The sequence below is a fragment of the Protopterus annectens genome, chromosome 1.part0, assembly GCF_019279795.1.
Source record: "Protopterus annectens isolate FY-2018-M chromosome 1.part0, PAN1.0, whole genome shotgun sequence".
In the NCBI taxonomy this organism is placed as follows: Eukaryota; Metazoa; Chordata; order Ceratodontiformes; family Protopteridae; genus Protopterus; species Protopterus annectens.
This window is the reverse complement of record NC_056725.1, coordinates 1,172,346,607-1,172,362,057: the sequence shown is the minus strand read 5'-3', so window position 1 is coordinate 1,172,362,057 and position 15,451 is coordinate 1,172,346,607. Positions and strand designations below refer to the sequence as shown.

At 42.8% G+C, this 15,451-nt stretch overlaps 1 protein-coding gene across 1 annotated transcript in view; it reads right to left on the bottom strand.

Annotated features, from left to right (window-relative positions):
* SEC63 (SEC63 homolog, protein translocation regulator) overlaps positions 1-15,451 on the bottom strand; it is a 1,535,741-nt gene that overhangs the window by 773,044 nt on the left and 747,246 nt on the right. Inside the window, exons 15-16 of the mRNA XM_044065412.1 lie at positions 4,946-4,966; positions 2,419-2,446 (exon numbers count right to left, since the gene is read on the bottom strand). Coding sequence (XP_043921347.1) covers positions 2,419-2,446; positions 4,946-4,966 — 49 coding nt within the window. The remainder of the gene's footprint in view (positions 1-2,418; positions 2,447-4,945; positions 4,967-15,451) is intronic.

The following is a 15,451-nucleotide window of genomic DNA, read 5'->3' as shown; positions in this document are numbered from 1 at the left end:
CAAATACTGTTAAACAAAACCTTCCAGATCTTTCAGTTTTTTTCCCTCCTAGCTACCAAACTTCCACAGCAGTACAACTTATTCCTGGAGACTTTCCTGTAGATTGGTTATACATCACCATTTTTATCTCATCTCCTCCTGTCCTGTTAGTAATTGAGCCCCATTCTACCTCTAACCTTGGCATAATTCTTCAGTAAACATTTCCATTTATACCTTTTCTTGATTTCCATACTTGTCTGCTTTATACAGACTTTCACAGAATTTCCAAAATATTTCTAATATCTCTAGAGGATCTTTTGTTACCTTCCTTGTTATAGGCTACCTAAGCTTGAAGACCGCCTTTTCTGCTTTCTATTGCCCAAGTCTTTGTGCTAAATGTTTTCGTGCTCTAGGGTTATTATCAAAACACAGCTGCTTAACAGCAATCTTTCTAAATTCATGCATATTATTGATGTAATCCCTTATTTTCTGTTTAGCATTTTGCAATTGCTCCTCCTCTTGTTCCGAGATACCACCTATTCTGCAATAGTTTAACATGTGTCAGTCCCGCTAATTAATTCTTGTTACTTAACCATATCTCAGTTTCTTTTATTTCCACGTTATTTTTAAACACCACTTTAATTTTATTCCACTCCCTAGATATATTTTCAGAAGAAATTTCTATCTTCTCTAATAGCTACTGAATAATTTCCACTACCCATTCTTTAAATTCGCCTCTTTTCAACATTTTTATTTTATTACCCTGCATTTTTATTTTCGTTATGATCTGAAATAGTTATTGGGTGGGGTATCAGGACCCTCAATTAAATGCACATGCTCCTGTTACATGTAAATTCTGTCTAGCTTAATACAATTTTTGTATCTTGGGGAATAAGTAAATTCACTCTGAACTCCTAGTACTGAATTCACATCTTGCATGCCAAATAGTTTGATAAATTTCTTCAAAAGTCTACTGCCCTTTGTTATACATTCCCCTTTCATGTCCCCCGGACACACCTTCACTGCTGCAAATCAAAGTCCATTCCCCACCTATAAGTAATATTCCTTGCTTCAACCATAACACTGTTGATAAATGAGCATACCAAAATTAATCTGTGAATCCATTTATGACAATAACAGTTCAGCTTAAAAAAATAGGATGAACGATTTTAAATGGGATGAAATTTTAATGATAAATGATGACTTGACAATATACATAGTTCACCAGTTTTAGAATGAATCTAGTACACAGTTCGGTAAAGCTTTAAGTGGACCGACTGAACTACTAAAAGCTTTAACTATGACCTCCAGCCACAATGCAATAAGTAAATATAATTAGTGCAGACAGTTTAGAGCAGGTGAGAGGAACTTTGGAGTACCTGGAGGAACTTCATTCAGTTCCAGAGAACTGCACGCAGAATGCATAATGATGACATATTAAAACCGAACCTCACAACACTAAACCTATGAGGCAGAAACCTTACCCACTGACTCACACAGATTTACCACAATTTAGATGCAAGGTACACAGAAATAGTTTCACAAAGCATAAGGTGCAGTGCTTTTGGTTTGCTCATGTCACCTAAGTGAAGTAAATGGATTGGTTCAGTTTCATTTCTGTGATATTGTCAAGGTGGTGACCATGGATTTATTCCACTGTGGTACTCAATATCCGTTTCCATATTGTAAGATATCTGGTTAGTCATAATGAGCAAATCCCATGTATGTCTGAAACAAATCATATACTTTAGAACATATGAATATACTCCTCCTGATGGAACATATATGGAACGTTAGGCAGTGACTTTGTATTAATGATATTTAATGCTGGTCTTTCTTGAACATCTCAACAGCATGCAATATTGAAGACCATGAGGTTGGACAGCTGTGGTAGAGGTTTCATCTCAAAGGCTAACTGCCAATAGTGATTAGGTAGAGCTCTAACAGGGAGCATTTCTTTTGTTCTTAACTATACATCCTACAAAAGAAGTTACTATGCAGTCGAAAGAAATTACTGTATTTGCTGGACTGACCTGGACCACAAGTACAAGCGATTGTAAACAACTAAGTTGCACTCATTTCTAACAAAAAGTCAAAGTGCCCAACTAAATACGTATTTACAGACCAGAAAAAAAACTGCAAGGAAAAATGCAAAGTTAATGAAATGATACTAGCTTATTCATAAAACTTTACTGTAATTCTTGTAAACTGCCCTAAACAATTCTACTCAAGAATGCCAGTTCCATTAGCGTGCAAGGATAAAGCCCTGATTATGATCTAGGCAATCCAAATTTGATTAGCAGCTAGGATACCTACTGGTGCTGGGGATGGGTAACATGGCATTGTCACCTCTCTTTCTGGCAGCAAGACGGTGAGTAGTGCATGTACCTGAGGTGCTGTGGCCTGCAGTAGAGTGTCTGGTGGACAGAGAAACATAGCAACATAAGCCTCAACAGGGCAGGGCAGTCTTATCATTTGCAGAAGCGGCTCATCCTTAACACCCACTACATTATGAACATGTTACTGGGCACATGCCTTGGGATTAGGGCTAAAAATACAAACCCCCCTAGTGGACTAAATGATGGCCCTTTTTGATCAGTTTAACCCCACCCCCCACTGAAGGGGGGGAACTAATGGGTCAAGTGACATACAGCGTTGGGTAGTCAGCACCAGCATGTTAGAAAAGTGGCAAAAATAGCTGCGCAGAACATTATGCAGTAGGTTCAGCATTTAAAGGATGCCTTAAAAAAGGCAATATAGAATGTGCACTTCTAATAATACAACACATTCAGGTAAAACATTTGAACAAAAAGGCTGACTGGCATTTAGGGAAAAAACAGCTGCAAACAGAATCAACAGAAATCATTACATTTAATCAGCAAATTACCTACCATATAGTGCTTGCACAAGCTAAATAATACATTTGGAAAACATTAAAAAAGCTCTACCCAATGCAGAAAAGTGACTGAACTTGAGGCTCTCCTGCAACCTGAATACATTCACACATGCTTACTGGATGAAAGCAACAAATACTCTCTGTATTCATGGGTTATGTGCTTACCATGTCTTCAAGCTTATTAGCAACCGTGTAGGAATATCAATATTTAACAAAAATATTACCTCATAACAGATTCCTCAGGTCACCATATTTGAACTCTTAAATGTCCAAATCATCATAAACAATCAAAATTACCATTTTGCAGCAAGCTACACAACACCCATTATGTTTCCTTTGAGTGTAACAGCTACCTTAATACCTTAGCTGAAATCCCCATTAAACCCAGCACCCTTTCATTAGTCCATCAATAAACTGGCTGATCTACACTGCCACTGTTTTGCATGCTCAACACTTCCTTACAATTATAAATGCCAATGGGTCTATGTTAAATCAACGAACGCTTAAAATAGCAAACGCTGATTTATCAACCCTTTAAAAACAAAACAAAAGCTAACAATCTCGAAGAAACGCAACAGTGATTTTTTTTTCCACAAGGAGAAAAAAAATTGCTGTTCCATAATAAAAAAAAAAAAAAAAAAAAAGTTCAAAACACAAAATAAACTGGGGGGGGGGGGCTGTGCCCCCACTCCCCCTACTTAAACATACCAACTCCGAAATTGCACAACAGTGGAGGAAATGTCAAAGGCCTGAAAATGGCCCAGCGATTTTTTTACCCTGGGAAAAAAACACTGTTCCATGTCTTCGGGATTGCCAGCTTTCACCATTAAAGGGTCGATAAATCAGCGTTTGCTATTTTAAGTGTTCGCTGATTTAATATAGACCCATGCTAACTCCATTGTTAACTACTGGTTGGCATTTATAATGTCAAGGAAGGGGCTTTCAATACCCTTGATCTTATCCTCACAAACATGGCCCCTTCTTGTGCATTTCTGTATGTATTGTTAAAAGAAACCTTTTCCTTTAAAACTGGTGGTACTCTGGCAAACATATCTGGGTTTATGGACTTCAAAATTAAACCTCCTACAGACCCGGGTATGGCTCAAGTGAAAGAGGTTTGATTAGCAGCCCCGGCAATAGAACCAAGTGGTAAGACAGTCTGCCTCTTTAAGGGGGATAGGTATATGTACTAGGGAGATGTGTACCTGCCATGCTGACAATGCACACTGAATAACCTAAGACTGCACACCACATTGCAACTGGAAGTGGACCACAAAGGAGGTAATGTGCAAGAATGCAGAAAGACACAGCCTCAAAGTGTTACGCTACATGAAAAATAAACCCATCCTCCAAGATAGGCATATCACCAAGGAGGTGGGTGATTCACCTCTGGAAGTCCATCCACCCAGGAAAAAAAGCCTAGACCAATTTAAAGATGAAAATGGCTGAATACCATTCCAAGTGTTCTGCAGCAGTCCAACTCTCATATCCATTAACCTAGTAAAGGCACTTCAGCAACTGGAAAGACTCGTTTCCAGAAAGATCACTTTCTGGGAGGGAACTGGAGAGGATTTCTCTCTGTTCCCTAAAACACCTTAGAGTGAATGAAGTTTGTAGCATTCAAGGCACCCTGGTAGGATTCTCCTAGAATAAGGTAATCATCCACATAAAGAAAGATATGAATGCCCTTTGCCATGCAGAAGGCAATCAGTGGAGCCAGATATTTGTTGAATATTCTGGGCTCAAGTGGACAAGCCAAATGGCAAGGCAGTAAAATGAAAATGGCCTCCCTTTTGAAAATATTTGTAATTTTCTGTGTTTACTGCATATTGGTATGTAAAACTAAGTGTTCTGTGAGACCAAGATTGTCAAGAAATATTCTTGAAGAATGACAGTAAGCATTCTGAATGCTCATACTTTTAGGAATGACTTTAGATGAGAAAGATATGACAGGTCTACAAGGACCCTCTTTTAAGGGGCCAAGAACAGTCTGGAGTGAAACACTCAGTCTTCCTCCCTCTAAGGGCACTCTTTATATGGCCTCTATCTCCAACATGTTTCTGACAGCACGTATGATGACATAAATCTGGTCTATTGGAACTAGTGGAATATTTCTGAACTGGGGTTTGTCACAGGAACTGGAGAATGTATCCATCTGTTATAATGTCAACTCCCACTTGCCTCGGGTGACTACTTTCAAATTTTTGACAAAGCCAGACGGAGCTTCCTAATAAGTTTTGGAAGGGCACTGACTTGATATGGTCTTTAGGAGGGGGCAGCCAGGCTGAGTCATTGTGTACTTGCCTTTTTGTACCATGCCACACATCCAGGTTGTTTCTGGGCAGAGTCTAAAGGACAGGTTTTGGCTGGGGAATTGCTGTTATAGCAAGTAACAAGTATCTGAAAAAATCTGGTTAATAAATTAAGTACTCTTACCATTTGCTAGTTTCTTGTACACCTTTTGTGCGTTTGTGGGGGGGGGGTGAAGAAGAAATCCTGACGTAATGGGGCATTAAGGATTTTGAATGTCTGGTGGGAGGTGGCTCTCAACCATGAAAGTTTTCTAATGCCTGACCTCATTGCTGCTGCCCTACAAGATGCATACCCAGAACTGTAGCAACATTGTTGATGTTGATGTTCATGTGTTTGGCTACCTGGCAACAGAGATCACATAGGTCCAACAACTCCTACTTCAAGTTTTTAATCCGTAATCCCATTTACCTTGGCCCTTATCTGCTCCAACAGGGTCTGTTGGTAAGGAAACATATGGGACAGGCAGTTTAAATCTCTTAATGCCAAAAAAGCACCAATATGTAATTTCTTGCCAAATCTATCAAGATTGCTGCTCTTTCCATCATTCAATATTTGATTCCTGGTAGGAGCCAAACAGTACAGTTTTGTACCTACCATAAATGTAGATGTTCGAGTGCTAATACAGCTGCAGTAAACACAGATGGGTTTTCTGCCGTCAGGCGGGTCCCCGGTCGGCCGAATTCCAAAGTCTAGGTCCGGCGTTGGTTGTTGTCACTTTCTTTCCTGACGTCAGTGAGGCAGGGGTATAAAAGACACAGCCGACGCCATTTTCTTCAGTCTTTCTTGTCCCAGATGTCAGGTGCCCCCAGAAGGAAGGCAATACATAAAATATATTTATATACATGCAATGCAATATAATCAAAAATCAGTAGTTGCAAGCAAATATACCATACAAGGATAACCCAATCAGGTTGTATGAAGAGGGGTTAGGCCCTAGGCCTTTACCAAGAGGGGAAGGAGGGAGGGAAACCTGTACTGCAGCTGTATTAGCACTCGAACATCTACATTTATGGTAGGCAGAAAACTGTACTATGTTCATCGTGCATACAGCTGCAGTAATCACAGATGGGTAGAATCCCAAAGCTACGCACAGGGTGGTAGGCACTAGGTGGAAATGGGATGAGCCAGAATGTCCTGCAACACAGCAGTTGCAAAGCCTGCTCTAGTTTTGGAATATAAAGGCAGGTGGTAGTGTTTTGTGAAGGTATGCACAGAACTCCAAGTGGCTGCCTCCAAAATATCTTTGGTAGGAACTCCTCTGAGGAAGGCTGTAGAGGTAGCTGTGGCCCTGGTGGAGTGGGATCTGATGCCTGTAGGTACAGATTTTCCATGATAGGAGTAACAAAACCGTATGCAGTGGCCTATCCATTTTGAAATTGTCTGTTTGGTAACTGGCTTCCCTTGAGCTCCTACAGCATAGGACACAAAAAGTTGTTCTGATTTCCTGAAAGGCTTTGTTCTGTCCAAATAATAACGTAGCTGTCTATGGATGTCTAAGGGTTGTAGCAGCCTTTCCCCTTTGTTTTGAGGATTGGGGGAAAAGGTAGGTAAGTGTATGGCTTGATTTAAAGCTACCCTGGATACCACTTTAGGCATAAATGACGGGTTGGTTCGAAGGGAAACCCTGTCCTGAGGGAAGATGAGAAAGGGCTGCACAGCCATGAGGGCTTGCAGTTCCGAAACCCTACGAGCTGAGGTAATGGCCAGAAGGAAGGCTGTTTTCCAGGACAAATATTGCAAATCTGTTGAGGCAGCTGGTTCAAAGGGAGGCAATGTTAATTTTTCTAGAATGTAATTAAGATCCCAGGCTGGCATTGGTTGTTTCCTTAGTGGTCTTATATTCTTAGCCCCTCTGAGGAACTGTCGTAAGAGTGGGTGAAAGAATAAGGGTGGATCAGTGTTGAATTCTGCAGAAATGGCTGAGGCATGGATTTTTATGGAGGAAAATGAAAGTCCACTGTTCAGCAGCTCAGCTAGATACTGTAATGCCTGAGGCAAATTCAGTTTTCTAGGGTCCTGGCCTTTTTTCTCATTCCAAGAGCAAAACTGTTTCCATTTTGCGGAGTAAGCCTTTCTAGTAGATGGCCTTCTGGCCTCCAAAATGACATCCTGCACCTCTTTGGGGAGTAGGGTCTGTTGTGGTGTTAAGGAATTTTCCATGCAGCGAGACTGAGTGTTTTCAGCTGACTGTGAAGAGTTTTGTAGCTGTGCTGAGTCAGTAGAAGAGGCATTAGAGGTAGGGACCAGGGAGGAGTATGTGTTAGGCGCCTCAGGAGTGGGTACCAGTGTTGTCTTGGCCAGTCTGGAGCAATCAGTATCATCTTCGGTCTGTCTGCTCTTGCTTTCAAGAGTACCTTGGGCAGAAGGGGCAGAGGTGGGAAAGCGTAAACTGTCCATGCTGTCCACTCTCCAGGCCTTTGGATGAAAGATCCTTGAACAGAACTTTTCCAATTGATGATTCCTGTGGGAGGCGAAGAGATCTATGTCTGGCCTCCCCCATGCTTGGATTATCTTTGTAAACACTTGAGGATGCAACTTCCATTCGTGTGGATCTGTCATATTTCTGCTTAGATTGTCTGCCAGCGTGTTTTCCAAACCTGGCAAGTACTGTGCCTGAAGTTCGATTTGCCATTCTAGAGCCAAGTTCCAAAGTGTCATGGCTAGTCTGCACAGGGGGTATGAATGTGTTCCTCCTTGTTTGTTTATGTACCACATTACTGTGGTGTTGTCTGTTTTTATCAATAATTGTCCTGGATGCAGGAGGTCCTTGAAAGCTGTAATTGCATTTATCACTGCTAGCATTTCTTTCCGATTGATGTGAAAGTGCTTTTCCTTTTGGGACCATTTGCCCTGAATGCACCTGTCTGTCATGTGCGCCCCTCAGGCGTAATCTGAGGAGTCTGTTGTGATGACTTGATTTGCTTGAGGCTTGCAGAATGGGAGACCTGTGTTTGTTTGACATGCTTGGGCCCATCATAGAAATTCCTTTTGCAGACACGGAATTATTGGTATTGTTGCTTCCAAACTGTGGCTGTGTTGAGACCATATGTTTTTTAGGTACCATTGAAGTTTCCTCATATGCAACTTTGCACATGGGATTAAAAGAATGCAAGATGCCATGAAGCCCAGAGCCTGCAGGATTTTCCTTGCAGTAAGCCTGGCACAATTTGCTAGTATTTTGAAGTACTGAGTTAGTTGCCCCTGTTTTTCTGGCGTAAGATAGGCCATCTGGGTGTTTGTGTCCAAGTTGGCACCCAGGAAAGTTATTTTCTGAGATGGCGTTAGCCTGGATTTCTCTTTGTTGACTGTGTATCCCAGGGAATTCAGTAACCGTGTTACATAAGCCAGATGTTCCAGAAGTATGTGCTTGCTATCCTCTTGGATCAGGCAGTCGTCCAAATACGGGTAAATTTGTATCCCTTGAAGTCTGCAGTAGGCAATCACTGATGCCAGGCACTTTGTGAATACTCTGGGTGCAGTAGATAAGCCAAAGGGCAATGCAGAGAATTGATAGTGGATTGAACCTGCAAGAAATCTGAGGTATCTTCTGCAGCTTTGTCTGATTGGGACATGCAGGTATGCCTCCTTGAGGTCCAATGTTACCAGCCAAAACTCCTTGCCCAGCATGGGAAGAAGCTGCTGTAATGTGAGCATCTTGAATTTTGGCAGTAAGAATGTGTTTAGGATGGATAAGTCCAAAATGGGTCTCCAGTCGGTTCCTTTCCTTGGTACCAGGAATAGCCTGGAATAAAAACCTTGACCTTGTTCGTGAGTAGGTACCTCTTGAATAGCTTTCATGTCTATGAGCTTTGAAATTTGTAGTTGTGCCTCTGCCCTTTGATTGTTTGGCATGCCTCTCATTTTTGGAAGAGTGTGAAAATGAAATCTGTAGCCTCTGTTTATAACGTCCAGGATCCATTTGTCTGTTGTGACAATATGCCAATTTCTTGTAAATAATGCCAGCTTTCCACCCAAGGGTGCTGCCAGCTGAGACTTGCTTGGCATGGAAAGGAGGAAGTCATTGGGTTTGTTTCCTGTATTGTTGTGCACCGTCTTCGCCACCTCTTAGTGCTGGAATTTGCCATTGCCTGCCTCTATATGATCCTTGTGTTTGTCCTCTGCCCCTTGTGCGTCTGTATCTACCTCTTTGGGGCTTGTCCGTGGCTGGAAAGGACCAGTTTTTAGAAGGCTAATTTCTGCTAAAACGTGGTGGTTGAACCTGTAGAAAAGCTTTGACAGTTTGCATAGATTTGGCTTTTTCTTCCACTTTCCGTAGCATCTCCTCAGCATTAGTACCAAATAGCACATCCTTTTGTAAAGGAGCATCTAGTAGTTTAGCTTTCACATGATCAGGCAAGATTTGTTCCCTAAGCCAGGCATGCCTACGAATGACTGATCCTGTAACAGCAGCTCTACTTGAGGGCTCTAGGGCATCATAGCCACATTGTAAGGTGTGTTTACCCACTTGTTCTGCACTATGCATCATATCCTGCAACTCCTTCAAATCTGGTTGTTCAGGTTGAGACATTTTATTTCTTAATTGTGATAACAGAAACTGCGGATATTTAAGCATATGAAACTGACAATTTAAGGCCCTCATGGCTAGGGTGGCCGAGGTATATACCATTTTTCCCCACCTTTCTAAGGATCTTGACTCTTTCGGAAGGTAGTGGATTCTTAGCAGTAGAGGCCTTCATTCCCTTGGGGCCTTGAGAAATGGTTTCAGGGTCAGCATTATGGCTTTTGTAAAGAAATTGTTGGGAGTTAGGAACTCTGTAGTACCTATCAGGCTTGACTGGGGCAGGAGGCAGGGAATCCGGATTAAGGCAAGCCTCCGCATAAACATCATCAAGTATGTCCAAGAAAGGAGGTATCGCCAGAGGTCTGTGTTGAGGTAACAAAAGAAATTCCCCAAGTCTTTTCTTGGAATCAGAAAAGTCTTGGCCTTCCCAATGGAAGTGTTCCCTCAAGGTGTGCAAGGTTTCCCCAAAAGAAAAATCCTCTGGAGGAGATACAGAAGGAATGGACTGCTCTGCATCAGAGTCTTCAAAAGGGGAGTAAGAGTGTTCCTCTACATCAGAATGTTCTGAAAAAATGGAGGCCTGATCAGAAGAGGGAGAATCTTCCTCCACTCTGGGTCTCCTGTCTGGAGGGGGTTGGGAACCCCTGATAAGAGTAATTAAATCCTCAGCCATTTTAAGCATCTGCTTTTTAGGCATGGGGCCTAGAGATGGGCCCTGTGCAACAGGCCTCTTGGGATGCCTGGCTAATTTGGACTTAGTAAAGGCCTTAATGGAAAAGGAAGATGAGGGTCTAAAGACACCATGGGTGGAAGTGGACCTGTCCACATTAGGAGGCTCAATGCTCACAGTGGCTTCGGTGGTTGTAGTCTGGGTATGGGCCGAGGTACCTGCGGCCGAACCACGTGTAGCCGGTTTTGGTGTGGTGTCGGTGAAGACCGCGGGCCTCGCATGTTGGTCCTTGCCCTTGCGTTTTTTGGACAAAATGGTAGTCAGAGTCTCCGACGACATTTTATAATCAAAGGCTTTACCAAAAAGGTGTTGGGCGAACTCCGCCCGATGCTTAATAGTGCGTTTATTGAAAGTAGCGCAAAAGCGACAGCCCGAGACGTCGTGGTCTGGGCCTAAAGGTATGCAGAGGGAATGGAAATCCTTATGCGGTATTTGCTTCCCACAAGAAATACAATAGTTAACTTTTTCTGACATCGGTCTGAGGCAAGAAAAGTTTCCCCAAAGGGGTACTTAGCTTTAAAGACTTCGGTTTCCAATTTTTCGTAAATTCAGGAGCTGGCCGACCGGCACTTGCGAACTGCTTCTGCTTCGAGCACCGCGTGGCAAAAAAGACTGAAGAAAATGGCGTCGGCCGTGTCTTATAAACCCCTGCCTCTCTGACGTCAGGAAAGAAAGCAACAACAACTGACGCTGGACCTAGACTTTGGAATTCGGCCGACCGGGGACCCGCCTGACGGCAGAAAACCCATCTGTGATTACTGCAGCTGTATGCACGATGAACATCTGCTCCCTTGCTAGGATCCAGGGACATCCCATCTTAATCAGCCAAGATCCTTGACTCTACAGAATTAGTCGAGGCTTCCTGTTAGCAGGGGGAAGGAAGTCAGGCTCCAGGGATGCATTCTGAAAAACATCCTCCAGGACTTCTAGCACTATAAGATAGCTATGGCCCTATGTTCAGGGAGACCTATGAAGGCACTATATTTCTCTGCTGGTTTTTCAAAGTTATCCTCAGAATCCCACTGAAAGGTCTCCCATTCCATAGGCAGTACCCCTTCCCCCTTATTCTGAAGGTAGTACTTCTGAAGGAGCCTTAACTGACATGAATATACCTAGACTGGCTAACTTATCAGGCTCAGAGACACAGGAGTCAATCTACTCTTCTGTTGCTAGAAGGAACTCCTGACACTGATGGCATATCTGGCTCTGACCTCTTAGATTTTAAATAAGTCATAACAGTTTCAAACAAATGAACCACCAGAGTATGTGAAGATGAAGCCCAGGTGGGGGTTGAGCCAAGGCACTGCGCAACCTAGGGAAGCTAGGCTGCACCTGCACAGTTTTCAGTGTCCTGCACCTAAGTTAAAGGATGGAAATGTTTAAAGACTCAGGGCTTCAAGCAGGGAGCCAAAACCTCAATATGGGCACTGGGAACCTCTTCAAATACAATTATTCTGGAGCACTTACCCAAGGAGCTTGCCAGTTCACCCACTAACAACCAATAAGAACTCGCCTGCAAACTGAGAAACAATATAGATTTGGCACCACATTATTAAACAAGTGAGCAGAAGTTCTATACCTGCCAGACTTACTTTGATAGTCAACAGCTACTGCTAAAATGGCCTCTACTCTACAGGGGGAAAGAGGGAGGGAGGGTATTTCTGATCCATCAAATTGCGACCTTTATTGGATGAACTAACAGAGAGTGAATGTGACTGTTTAGCCACAAGGCAAGAGCAGTTGTGTAAAATATCTTACCATAACCATAGAGGCCCTTCTCTTTTACATTGCAGTATTCTTAACATCTGGGAGATGTTCCGCCCCAAGTGACCCGATGTCCAGCTAGCATACAACAGCATTTACCTACTGCAGGTACAAGGGATGTTGCAGGTGTGGCTTGCCAAATGTCAGCCATAAACAGATGTCTGCATGTACAATCCTCAAAAAATTAAATGCTCCAGAAGGAACACCCAAGGTATAGGGGGGGGGGATAGAATACAACACAGAAGAGAAGGATATCTATGGTTATGGTAAGATTTTACACAACTACTCTATGTCCTTCTATTCTAATGTTACAATATTCATAACATGTGGGAGAATACAAAAGTTTAGGAGGAAACCTGGGAGGAGGAAGGAACACAGAAACATTTTACAAAGCCATAAAGAATAACTCTAGCAAACCCAGCCCCGGATTCAAAAATACTATCCAGCTTGTAATGCTTAGTGAAAGTATGAACAGAAGACCAAGTGGCATCCTCCAATATGGTGTTAGTATCCAAACCTTTAAAGAATGCACCAGAGGAAGCCACAGACCTAGTGGAGTGAGCCTTTACAAGAACAGGGAAACCCTTACCATGAAACACACAAAACAATTGCCTTAGCAATCCAGGAGGAAATAGTCTGCTTGGCAACAGTCAAACCCTGTGATGAAAAGAAAAAAAGCTTATCAGATTTTCTGATAACCTTAGTTTTATCCAAATAAAACCTGAGTTGTCTATGCACATCCAACGTGTTTAACATCCTCTTATTGGAGGATTGTGGAAGAAGGTGGGCAACTGAACAGATTAAGAGACAACTCATTCACCACCTTGGGCATAAAGGAAGGATTAAGTAAGCAGAGAGACCCTTATACCCTTATGAAAAACAAGAAAAGAGAACTCTTAGAAACCCTCCTAGCAGAGGTTAAAGCTAGTACAAAAACTGTTTTCCAGGTTAAAAAAAATTTTAAGGAAGCTGAAGCTGCAGGTTCAAAATGTGCTACAGTTAGCTTCTCTAAGACATAATTCAAATCCCAAGGAGCTGAAACTGTTTCCTGGGAGGATTAAAGTGAAGGACGCCTTTGAGAAAAAGTTTTACTTCCAATTTAGAACCTACAGGGGGAGTCAATGGCAGACTAGCAGAAAAGGCTGACATGTAAACCTTTCACTAAGGAATAAGCCAAACCACTAAGTAACTCACACAAGTAGGAAAGAAAGTACAGTTTTGTACCTACCATAAATGTAGATGTCCGATAGATATGCAACTGCAGTCCTGACATATGGGCTGTCCTGCCTCAGGCAGCCCTTCGGTCGGCTGGATTCCAAAGTCTGGGTCCGGCGTCGGCCGATGTCGCCTACTCCCCGACGTCAGAGCGGCTGGGGTATAAAGGCATCCGCCGATGCCATCTTCTTCAGTGTTTCTTGCCCCAGATGCCAGGTGCCCTCCAGAGAAGGCTAAATTTGGTGAATGGATAAAAAATTCCAGACATGCACAACAGTAATAAACAGATACACCATAACAGATATCCCCAGCTAATAGAGGAAAGGGGGAATGGACCCAAAAGGAAAATTGCAGAGGGGTAAGAGGGAGGGAAAACCTGACTGCAGTTGCATATCTATCGGACATCTACATTTATGGTAGGTACAAAACTGCACTATGTCCTTCAAGAATGCAACTGCAGTCCTGACATATGGGTTGAATATCACATAGCCAAGCTGGGGGTGGTAGGATCCAAGAAAGGGATGGTGTAGCTAAAATGCCCTGCAGGACTGTTGAAGCAAAGCCTGCTCGGGATCTGGAGTATAAAGGCAGGTTGTAGTGTTTGGTAAATGTATGCACAGAGCTCCATGTAGCAGCCTCTAGAATGTCCTTTCTAGCCACTCCTCTTAGAAAGGCTGTGGATGTGGCTATAGCTCTGGTGGAGTGTGGCCTAATATTGGCTGATACACCTTTTCCATGGAAAGAGTAACAGAATCTGATGCAGTGTCCAATCCATTTTGATATTGTTTGTTTGCAGATTGCCTTTCCTTGCACTCTAGCAGCATAAGCTACAAATAATTGGTCAGACTTTCTGGTGGTCTTTGTTCTGTCCAAGTAGTAGCGTAATTGTCTGTGTATGTCCAAAGTGTGCAGCAGCTTTTCCCCCCTACTTTGAGGGTTGGGAAAGAATGTAGGCAGGTGAATTGCTTGATTTAGAGACACCCTGGATATCACTTTTGGCATGAATGAAGGATTGGTTCTTAGAGAAACTCTGTCCTGATGAAAAATGAGAAAGGGAGGTACTGCCATCAGGGCCTGTATCTCAGAGACTCTTCTTGCTGAGGTAACTGCCAACAGGAAAACCATTTTCCATGAGAGAAATTGCATTTCTGAAGATGCTGCTGGTTCAAAAGGAGGAAGAGTTAATTTTTCCAAGACGAAATTGAGGTCCCATGCAGGTACTGGTGGTTTTCTGGGAGGTTTGATATTCTTTATCCCTCTTAGAACCTGTCTTAGCAAAGGATGTGAAAACACAGGTGGGTCACAGTTGTATTTTGCTGAGATTGCTGAAGCGTGAATTTTTATGGAAGAATATGAGAGGCCACTATGAAACATTTCTGCCAAGTATTCTAATATCTGTGGTATGCTCATTACTGATGCATCTTGACCCTTGTTGGCATTCCAGATGATGAATCTCCTCCATTTGGCTGAATAGGTTTTTCTGGTGGAAGGTCTGCGTGCTTCCAGCAAGATTTCTTGCACTTGTTCGGAAAGAGAGGTATGGGACAAAATCATGGAACCCTCCAAGCTGTCAGCTGCAATGTTTGCAGGTTTTGATGAACAGTCCTGTAATTGTGCTGTGTTAGAAGCAGAGGCCATTGAGGCAAGGGCCACGGTTTGGTGTGAGTTATGCTCAGTAGCAATGGATACCAGTGCTGCCTTGGCCAGTCTGGAGCTATCAAAATTCCTTTCGGTTGTTCTGCTTTGATCTTCAGTAACACCTTCGTCAGTAATGGTAGAGGAGGGAATGCATAAATTGTTAGGGAATTCCAGCTGAAGGAGAGGGCATCCGTTCTCCAGGCTAGAGGATGGTGCGTCCTTGAACAGAACTTCTCCAGGTGATGATTGAGGTGAGAAGCGAAGAGATCTATGTCCGGTTTTCCCCATGCACTTGTTATTTGTGAGAAAATGTGTGGATGCAGCATCCATTCTTGCGGATCCAAGAAATTTCTGCTCAGCTTGTCCGCCAGAACATTGTCCTTGCCTGGAACAA